Source organism: Littorina saxatilis, linkage group LG13, assembly GCF_037325665.1.
Source record: "Littorina saxatilis isolate snail1 linkage group LG13, US_GU_Lsax_2.0, whole genome shotgun sequence".
NCBI lineage: Eukaryota > Metazoa > Mollusca > Gastropoda > Littorinimorpha > Littorinidae > Littorina > Littorina saxatilis.
The window spans coordinates 18,281,162-18,291,488 of record NC_090257.1 but is presented as its reverse complement, the minus strand read 5'-3'; the positions used below and the strand labels follow the sequence as shown (position 1 = coordinate 18,291,488).

At 38.8% G+C, this 10,327-nt stretch overlaps 1 protein-coding gene across 1 annotated transcript; it reads left to right on the top strand.

The window, feature by feature from the left end:
* The first annotated feature begins 4,212 nt into the window (after nucleotides 1–4,212).
* Nucleotides 4,213–10,293, top strand: LOC138983797 (sperm flagellar protein 1-like). The gene is made up of 2 exons (XM_070357127.1): nucleotides 4,213–4,540; nucleotides 5,073–10,293. Exons 1-2 carry the CDS (start codon nucleotides 4,228–4,230, stop codon nucleotides 5,654–5,656), a joined length of 897 nt encoding a protein of 298 aa, XP_070213228.1. The 5' UTR covers nucleotides 4,213–4,227; the 3' UTR covers nucleotides 5,657–10,293.
* Nucleotides 10,294–10,327: the final 34 nt, after the last annotated feature.

The window sequence follows — 10,327 nt, the reverse complement described above, 5'->3', positions numbered from 1 at the left end:
CAGCTCAAGCAAATTCTGATGGGACATAGCTGAAGGCATGAAGCGCAAGGTAGACTAGTGGGGATCCCCCTCCCATGGGTAGGGAAATAGCTCAGTCGGTAGCGGCGCTGGCTTCAAAACCAGTTGTTGCTATCAGCATGGGTTCGATTCCAAAAAAGTTAAATGTAGCAATCTAGTGCCACATGAGCTTACAATTTGCCACTGTATTGTGTCACCAAGTTGTGTGTGTGTGTGTCTCAGAGACAACATTCCCTCATAAACTTGACAATTATCCACAAGAATTTCCTTTGGCGAGTCAAAGGGTGAATCAGGATTTTGTACGTACCATTGTGTCTTTTGACTCAATGGAGGGAATTCGGGTAATTCTGATGAGTCATTTTCAAGTTGTATGAACAATGTTGCATGGCATTTTAGTAAATCAAACCCTGCACATGCATATGGTTGTTGTGGGTTGAGACCAAATACACCTGATGTACCTGGAAACACGTTGTGCATGCGAGACAAGCATCTGGAAAACAATAAAAACTAGTGAGTAATAACTAAGTTTCAGTGAAATGAGTGAGTGACTGGGAGTTTAAAATATTGATTTGTGTTTGCGTTTCCAGCACTGTGCAAGGGACTGGAACGCTGCTCACTTTGAAGACTACGACATGTACCGAAGGGACTGGCGCATCACTGGCAGTGAATATAAACCCAAGGTAACATATTTCATCATTTATATTATTACTACTATATACTTATTCGTATTTTTGACCATTTTAGAACATTTTACACAGGTCCAGACAGCGATTGTTCCCTGAGGCATTCGAGGTGAACGATGACTGCCGAGATCAGTGTAAAATGTCATGTTTTGGTCAGAAAAAACAACAAAACCATTTTTAGTTCAGATTTATTTGTATTTTTTTTACGATTGAACGCACACAAACATGCTCTAAGCTCCTTTTTATATTTAGTCAAGTTTTGACTAAATATTTTAACATCGAGGGGGAATCGAAACGAGGGTCGTGGTGTATGTGTGTGCGTGCGTGTAGAGCGATTCAGACCAAACTACTGGACCGATCTTTATGAAATTTGACATGAGAGTTCCTGGGTATGATATCCCCGAACGTTTTTTTTCATTTTTTTTATAAATGTCTTTGATGACGTCATATCCGGCTTTTCGTGAAAGTTGAGGCGGCACTGTCACGCCCTCATTTTTCAACCAAATTGGTTGAAATTTTGGTCAAGTAATCTTCGACGAAGCCCGGGGTTCGGTATTGCATTTCAGCTTGGTGGCTTAAAAATTAATTAATGACTTTGGTCATTAAAAATCTGAAAATTGTAAAAAAAAAATAAAAATTTATAAAACGATCCAAATTTACGTTTATCTTATTCTCCATCATTTGCTGATTCCAAAAACATATAAATATGTTATATTCGGATTAAAAACAAGCTCTGAAAATTAAATATATAAAAATTATTATCAAAATTAAATTGTCCAAATCAATTTAAAAACACTTTCATCTTATTCCTTGTCGGTTCCTGATTCCAAAAACATATAGATATGATATGTTTGGATTAAAAACACGCTCAGAAAGTTAAAACAAAGAGAGGTACAGAAAAGCGTGCCCCTATCCTTCTTAGCGCAACTACTACCCCGCTCTTCTTGTCAATTTCACTGCCTTTGCCATGAGCGGTGGACTGACGATGCTACGAGTATACGGTCTTGCTGAAAAATGGCAGCTACTTGACTAAATATTGTATTTTCGCCTTACGCGACTTGTTATCTAGTCTTGGCCAGCCGCCTAAATATGAGTTTTAGTCGGGCTCTGACGTCAGAAGGAAAATTCAGTGTTCAATCGATTTATGCACTTTTTTTTATGTCAGGCATCTGTGTTTTGTAATTAAATTTATTATTATAATATATATTATTTTAAATGAATTGTTTTCTTATTGCAATGGGCCTCCATGCTTCATTTTTTTGTGTCTGTAATTTTCTGTTTGTAATTTGTAAAGCACTGTATATTTATTTATGTTTTCGGGGGGTTTCATTTCAGGGCTTGGAGAGCATACCTGACCCGCCATCTAAGTAGAAACATTGGAGTCATCTTCTTACCTGTGAAATATGGACATCTCCGCTCTGGCAGGCAACTTGACAGTTAGGAGAGAAGCATTCACACCAGAATGTTTTCGCAGAAAAAAACACCAGAACCCATAGAAAGAAGAAAAAGGAAGGAACCACTATCGACAAGAAAAACAACAGAGCTATGTACACTAACATGCGACATGTGTTGCCATGAGATAGAATGGAGTGTCTTTATTTCATGGGAATTTTTTCTTCTTCTCAATAGCTTGTGTTAATTATAAAGTGATGTTTTTGTTGTAATAAAATTTATGTTTGGGGAAATGGTGTGATAATGTGTGTGAATGTGTGTGTTTGCACACTATGTGTGGCTTAGCAACCCTGTCATGATAATGTTTCTCTCTATCTCTGTCTCTGTCTCTCCCCCCTCTCCTTCTCTCTCTCTCTCTCTCTCTCTCTCTCTCTCTCTCTCTCTCTCTCTCTCTCTCTCTCTCCTAAAGCTTAGATTTGTTTTTATATTGCTGCTAAACAGGCCCGTTTGTTTCTTAAGTGTATGGACTGAAGATACCCACATACAGTAACAAAACAACAAAACAATTCATCCTGTGATTAAACACAAAAAGAACAATTATCTGAACAAGTCTGAATTAAGATAACATGTGACAAGATTGTGCACAAAGATTACACATGTACACGTAACCACAGTAATGAATGCTTTACAGCAGAAAAAATACTTCTCTATAATTTAAATACTGGAATCATGTTTCGGCACAAATAAAACAGTTAACAAAACAACCCCACCACACACACAAACAAGTCGCGTAAGGCGAAAATACAATATTTAGTCAAGTAGCTGTGGAACTCACAGAATGAAAGTGAACGCAATGTAATTTTTCAGCAAGACCGTATACTCGTAGCATCGTCAGTCCACCGCTCATGGCAAAGGCAGTGAAATTGACAAGAAGAGCGGGGTAGTAGTTGCGCTAAGAAGGATAGCACGCTTTTCTGTACCTCTCTTTGTTTTAACTTTCTGAGCGTGTTTTTAATCCAAACATATCATATCTATATGTTTTTTGAATCAGGAACCGACAAGGAATAAGATGAAAGTGTTTTTAAATTGATTTCGACAATTGAATTTTGATAATAATTTTTATATATTTAATTATCAGAGCTTGTTTTTAGTCCGAATATAACATATTTATATGTTTTTGGAATCAGCAAATGACGGAAAATAAGATAAACGTAAATTTGGATCGTTTTATAAATTTTTATTTTTTTTTACAATTTTCAGATTTTTAATGACCAAAGTCATTAATTAATTTTTAAGCCACCAAGCTGAAATGCAATACCGAACCCCGGGCTTCGTCGAAGATTACTTGACCAAAATTTCAACCAATTTGGTTGAAAAATGAGGACGTGACAGTGCCGCCTCAACTTTCACGAAAAGCCAGATATGACGTCATCAAAGACATTTATCAAAAAAATGAAAAAAACGTTCGGGGATTTCATACCCAGGAACTCTCATGTAAAATTTCATAAAGATCGGTCCAGTAGTTTAGTCTGAATCGCTCTACACACACACACAGACAGACAGACACACACACACACACACACACACACACATACACCACGACCCTCGTCTCGATTCCCCCCTCTACGTTAAAATATTTAGTCAAAACTTGACTAAATATAAAAAGGAGAGAGAGGGAGATCATTTGTTGGCAATGTTGTGGATTCTAAATTAAAATATGGGAGAGAGGATTTTTGTTTTGTTTTGAAAATAGCTTCAAGTAGATGCTCAACCCTGAGTTGTAAAGAGCTGAAAATAGAGGGACGCTTGACTGGAGCTGGGTTGGAAGTTGTCTTGTGGCTCTGTTAAGGTTTAGCTGATAGTTGTCAGAATTATCTATTATGCCATTGTTAAAAAAAAAATCCTGACTATTTAAACAGATAAAACTTGTTTTTAATTATAAACTCCACGAACACACACCACACAAAACCTGTGCATTTATTTGTTTAAAACATCAAAACAAAATAGCAATAATTTGCTGACCAAAGAAAGGCTTATGAAACGACACACAGACCTTGAACAGGAAAAAAGAGTTTATTGTGCCACTCCCAACAAAGGCATATTTAGAGGCCCGCGCGGCTACTGAGAAACGGCAATGCGGTACCCCATGGGCTATCGGCGACACACACAGAATACCGGAAATGGGAAGGGGGTTGTGGGAAATCGTTTCGAGGACAACAACGTAAACAAGTGTGAAGCTTCCCGCAAAAAGAGCTACCATTCTCTACATCGTTGCTTCTTTGGATCGCGGATCTGCTGTCGTCTGGAAGATTTCTTCACTATGTCTCTCATTAGGAATGCAGACGATTTGGAACAGATGGGAGAACAGGAGCTGGAAGAGCTCTACACTTGGATCGATGGAATACCGCTGACAAGGCCAAAGCGAAATATAGCTCGAGATTTTTCAGGTAAGTCTCATGTCTGTCTTATGAAATACACGTGGGGGTGCATGCACCCAAGCAAACATACAGACGAACACGCATATTTATGAATGCGCTTGCGCACACACACATGACGTTTATGCATGGAGACAAATATACGGACATATGATTTATGAAATATAATGTATGCATACAGATCGACACGCGCATGCACACACATACACAATCACACACATACGCCCAGAGATATACATGCATACGCACACCCGAACTCGAACACAGACACGTACATAGAGACACATACAGGAGCTCAAAGACGCACACACAAATTCTCTCTCTCTCTCTCTCTCTCTCTCTCTCTCTCTCTCTCTCTCTCTCTCTCTCTCTCTCTCTCTCTCTCTCACACACACACACACATCATAGCTCTCTGTGTGTCTCAGGCAGTGCATATACACTGACACATGGGAGGAATATACATAAAATGTATGAAATTAACTTTCAATCATTTTATGCATTTAATTATGATGTATTTACTTAAAATTATCAAACTACTTTACAGACGGTGTGCTGGTAGCAGAAGTGGTGAAACATTTTCATCCCAAGTTGGTTGATGTGCACAACTACAGCCCCGCCAACGCCACGCCCCAGAAGATGCAGAACTGGATGCTCCTCAACAGAAAGGTCTTTAAGAATTACCGTTTCGAGCTCTCAGAGGACATCGTTCGCAATATCTCAAATGCAAAACCTGGGGTGATCGAGCGCGTCCTCTTCATGCTTCGATCTCGCATCGACAGAAGCTTGTGGGAGCAACAGCACATGGATGCCTCGAAAGGGTATGAGAACGAACGTCCTGAAGCTGACCAGAGACATTCCCCGCGAAAAGATGCCAAAGCTGTGGTCACCCGAAACAACATGGGTGTTGGCGGAGGGCAGAAATTCAATCCTTCCAAAGCAGTAATGGATGATACTGTTCCGCTTATTCTGCTTGAAGAGAAGGAGCAGGAGATTTTGGCAAAAAATGAAACAATTCAGATCTTGCAGGCCAAGATAAAGAGGCTGGAGCATCTCCTGCACTTAAAAGACATTCGCATTGAGGATATGCAACAGCGTCTAGAATCCACACGCGCTACTGGCAAAAGATAAATGCACTGAGACTGTTTCCCATTCGCATTCCAAAAAGACAATAGTTTCTGAGGCGGACTGAGCATTCCAAAAAGAGAATAGTTTCAGAGGTGGACTGAGCACCCCAAAGAGACATTGGTTTTGAAGATGCCTTGAGCATTCTCAGAAGACACGCAATGCCACAAAAGTGTTTGCAACTGACTTGCATCTTGTGATTATGTGGCAGAGAGCACAACATGTGTGTCAGCATTTGCATAAGAGAAAATCAGATTTGTTTGACAGATGTTATTCTGCGATTGGGTGCAGGACGGATAAACATTGAAATGAGCATTTTCAAAAATAGTTCGACAGTATTATAATGTAGTACTACTGTGATTTCTGTTTTGAATGTTGTGAGTGACCAATAGATTTGTGCCAGTTTAGATTTTCAGCTGATTTACACAAGTAGCTGTTAGCCATTATACTAGCTTCAGCATGGAACTCTTTGGAGAAAGAACAAAGCAAGTGAGGATTTGCTTAGCAAATGTAGTGTGCGCATAATACTAGTTCTTAAGGGAAATTGGTGTCAGCTAGAGCAAAATTATAAAATTGTTTGGACACACTTAATACATGTACTGAATATGATATGAGCACACTGTTACCGCTTTCGTAGTCGCTTGTAATCTGTATATTGAGTTGGAATGCAAATAAATCATTTAGTCAGCAAATTCTGTTTTGGAAGCATATATGAACATATTTTTTTCCTTCTTCTGAGAAATGGCATAGAAATGGTGGGCTTATAATCTTCTCATGAGTTGGTTAGATTGTGCTGTTGTCGACTTCATGCTTTATGAAAAGAGAAAACAAAGAGTTGATTTCCGTACCTGTATTTACCTTTTGTTTTCTTCAAACACAATTGGATTGGATTGGATTGGATAAGATTTACAGTCCAGTGAGGCTACCCTCATGGAAATTTGGGCTGCTTTCTCCCCGGGGAAAGCGAGCTGCCATACAGTATACGGCGCTACCCATTTTTTTTTTCCTGCATGCGTGTATTCATGCTTCCTGAGACTTAATGCCGTGTGAGATGGAATTTTTTTTTACTTTATTCCAAGTCCCACGGGTATTTGATGGACATTTTTATCTATGCCTATACAATTTTGCCAGGAAAGACCCTTTTGTCAATCGTGGGATCTTTAACGTGCACACCCCAATGTAGTGTACACGAAGGGACCTCGGTTTTTCGTCTCATCTGAAAGACTAGCACTTGAACCCACCACCTAGGTTAGGAAAGGGGGGAGAAAATTGCGGCCTGACCCAGGCCTGAACACGCAACCTCTCGCTTCCGAGCGCAAGTGCGTTACCACTCGGCCACCCAGTCCAATGTCGCGTAGAGCACAAATGAAAATACTCCCTCTCAAGCTAATAGAGCTTGCACTTCTATGATTGTAAGGCTATTGCCAAATGAATCATTAATATCACAAAATTGGCCTCATTAGTACAAAAAACATTGTTAACATTGCCATTGATTAATCATACTCACATGTAAATAATAATCTGTCAGGGTACTCCCCGCGGGTTAGGGGGAAGAATTTACCCGATGCTCCCCAGCATGTCGTAAGAGGCGACTAACGGATTCTGTTTCTCCTTTTACCCTTGTTAAGTGTTTCTTGTATAGAATATAGTCAATGTTTGTAAAGATTTTAGTCAAGCAGTATGTAAGAAATGTTAAGTCCTTTGTACTGGAAACTTGCATTCTCCCAGTAAGGTAATACATTGTACTACGTTGCAAGCCCCTGGAGCAATTTTTTGATTAGTGCTTTTGTGAACAAGAAACAATTGACAAGTGGCTCTATCCCATCTCCCCCCTTTCACCATCGCGATATAACCTTGAACGGTTGAAAACGACGTTAAACACCAAACAAAGAAAAGAAATCTGTCAGGGTTTCCCCAAGTCATGTTTTAACAAAACTTAACTTATTGGAGCACAGCAACATTCCACATCATCAGTTTCATTTACCTGCAAGGTGGTTTGATTTGAATTGTTTTTCATTTCCTGAATCCTATATGGTATACATCATGTAGCTAGGTGCTCTGTTGTTGGTTTCCTGAATCCTATATGGTATACATCATGTAGCTAGGTGCTCTGTTGTTGGTTTCCTGAATCCTATATGGTATACATCATGTAGCTAGGTGCTCTGTTGTTGGTTTCCTGAATCCTATATGGTATACATCATGTAGCTAGGTGCTCTGTTGTTGATTTCCTGAATCCTATATGGTATACATCATGTCGCTAGGTCCTCTGTTGTTGGTTTCCTGAATCCTATATGGTATACATCATGTAGCTAGGTGCTCTGTTGTTGATTTCCTGAATCCTATATGGTATACATCATGTAGCTCGGTGCTCTGTTGTTGGTTTCCTGAATCCTATATGGTATACATCATGTAGCTAGGTGCTCTGTTGTTGGTTTCCTGAATCCTATATGGTATACATCATGTAGCTAGGTGCTCTGTTGTTGGTTTCCTGAATCCTATATGGTATACATCATGTAGCTAGGTGCTCTGTTGTTGGTTTATGTGTTCTTTGTTTTGCATGTTCTGTTGTGGAACTGAAAGTTTTGAATTCATTTGACATGTTTCTCATTAGCAGCTTCTTGCCTATCCTTGTCATTTATGTATGTGGCAGCAATAACGTATAGCTGTATGAAGTGTACAGCTGCGGTACGGTGGAACCCGCATTTTAAGACCTCCAAAAATCTGAGAAAACCAGGTCTTAATTATAAAGGAGAGATTCTTAAAATGGGGGTTAATTTACAGAGGTTATGAACAGAACCTCTGAGAAAGTCTTAACATGGGGGTTTCACTGTACTGTTTTCTATGGGCTTGGAAATAAAAATACAAACTTGCATGCATCTTTGTGTGCTCATTATTACAAGAAGCAGTGTATTAAAAATCATGTGATTGAGGACTTGTATTAAAATAGCACTCAGGGTAAGAGTCAAATGATGCTCATCTTGCAACAGGCCCACCCTAACCCTGTGAGAAGTCCCAAGCCTAAGAGAGAAACCTTTTCCACTGAAAGGGGATTAGATGTTCGTTTCTGCATTCCTGTACAGTGGAACCCCCGTTTAAGACCCCCCCAATTTAAGACTTCCTCCCTCTTATTAAGACCTTGTTGTTTCGGATTTTCTGTTCATATCCTGTGTAAATTTACCTCCATTTTAAGACCTGATTTTCTCAGATTTTTTGAGGACTTAAAAGGGGGGTTCTACTGTAGGTGGAATATTGCATTGCCTTAAATTCTTACTGTGCCAGAGAAGAGCTGATATCTGGGAAACACAATGGGGAAACTGGCCGGGGTTCAGGGGCCACCTAGTTGGAAACAAAATGTATTATTAGGCAATTTGAGGACCTCTCCTAGCAACTACAACACTGTCGAAGTGAACCTGGAATGATTGCTCTTCCATTATTTTCTTCAAGGAAGTTTCTTTTTTCTTTTTTCATGGGAAAACTGTCGCTTTTCCGAGAAAAAGACGAACTCCAGAAATGACAGTCGGGTTTGTATGAGTTGTGATAAAGTGAATACCCTTGCTTTTAGTGAGGCAATCTTTTCAAGTGTGCTCCTTTTCCATGTGTTTTGGACACACCCCTTGCCAGTGACTGGCCAATAATGTCACGTGGGAAAGTTTGACTCAATAAAAGTTAGACTATTCATTTTTTCACAACTCGTACAAACCCAACAGTTATTTCTTAACGTCGTCTATTGGACAATTTGATGGTCTCTCCCAGCAGCTCTTTTCTGTTCATGAGACAGAATGATACCCGTTGTGGGGTGATAACAGTTAATGTCATTTTTGTGTGTAGTAATATGTCTTCCCAGGAAGACTAACTGCACATGAACACTTTGTGTGTCTAACAATTAATGGATTCATGTATCAATAAGTAGAAATGACATTTTGTTAGCGAAAAAGGTTTGTGTGAGTGATTTTCTGTAGTTAGTACATAGTCGTATACGTAATTATCTAAAATAATGTGTTGATAGTGTTTACAATGTGTTAATAGTGGTTTAACAGAGTTTGTGTTCAGTTGCATTTATTGTAAGCATCACCAGGTAAGCATATTAATACAGCAATATCAAAATGAGTGTGTGTGATTTAGTATATAGAATTCCATGCACATAGGTAAGTAACCTTTCATGCACAGATATAATTTATGAAATGCAGCATTGATTAAAAAAAAGTTGATAGGATAGAAAGAAAATGAAAACTGAACTGGATACTTTATTGTTTATTTTGTCATTGATTTTGATATGTTATTTATTTCATACATATATATTTATTTCTTAAACTATGACGCCATTTTTGCGATTTTCATTAGATCATATGTTTTAAAACGTAATTTAGTTCTTTTCAATTTCTTACGGAAAAGAGGGGGAGACTTTAAAAGAATCGTTTATGAATTCCCGTAAGTTAGTCAGAGGCATATGATTGTTCATATATTGATGTTTGTTTCAGGCAATGTTAAAATTGGGCAGCCTTTTTAGAGCATTTGTGTGAAGTCAGAGTGGATAGTGAAGCAAATATTCTTTGTGTCATAAATTTATTTAGCATTTGGCAAGTTGGCAAGTTTCATGTACATGCATGTACTTCACAAGAATATGAAATGATCTTGGAATCTTATGTATGTGTGTGTGTTTTGTGTGTGTATGTGTGT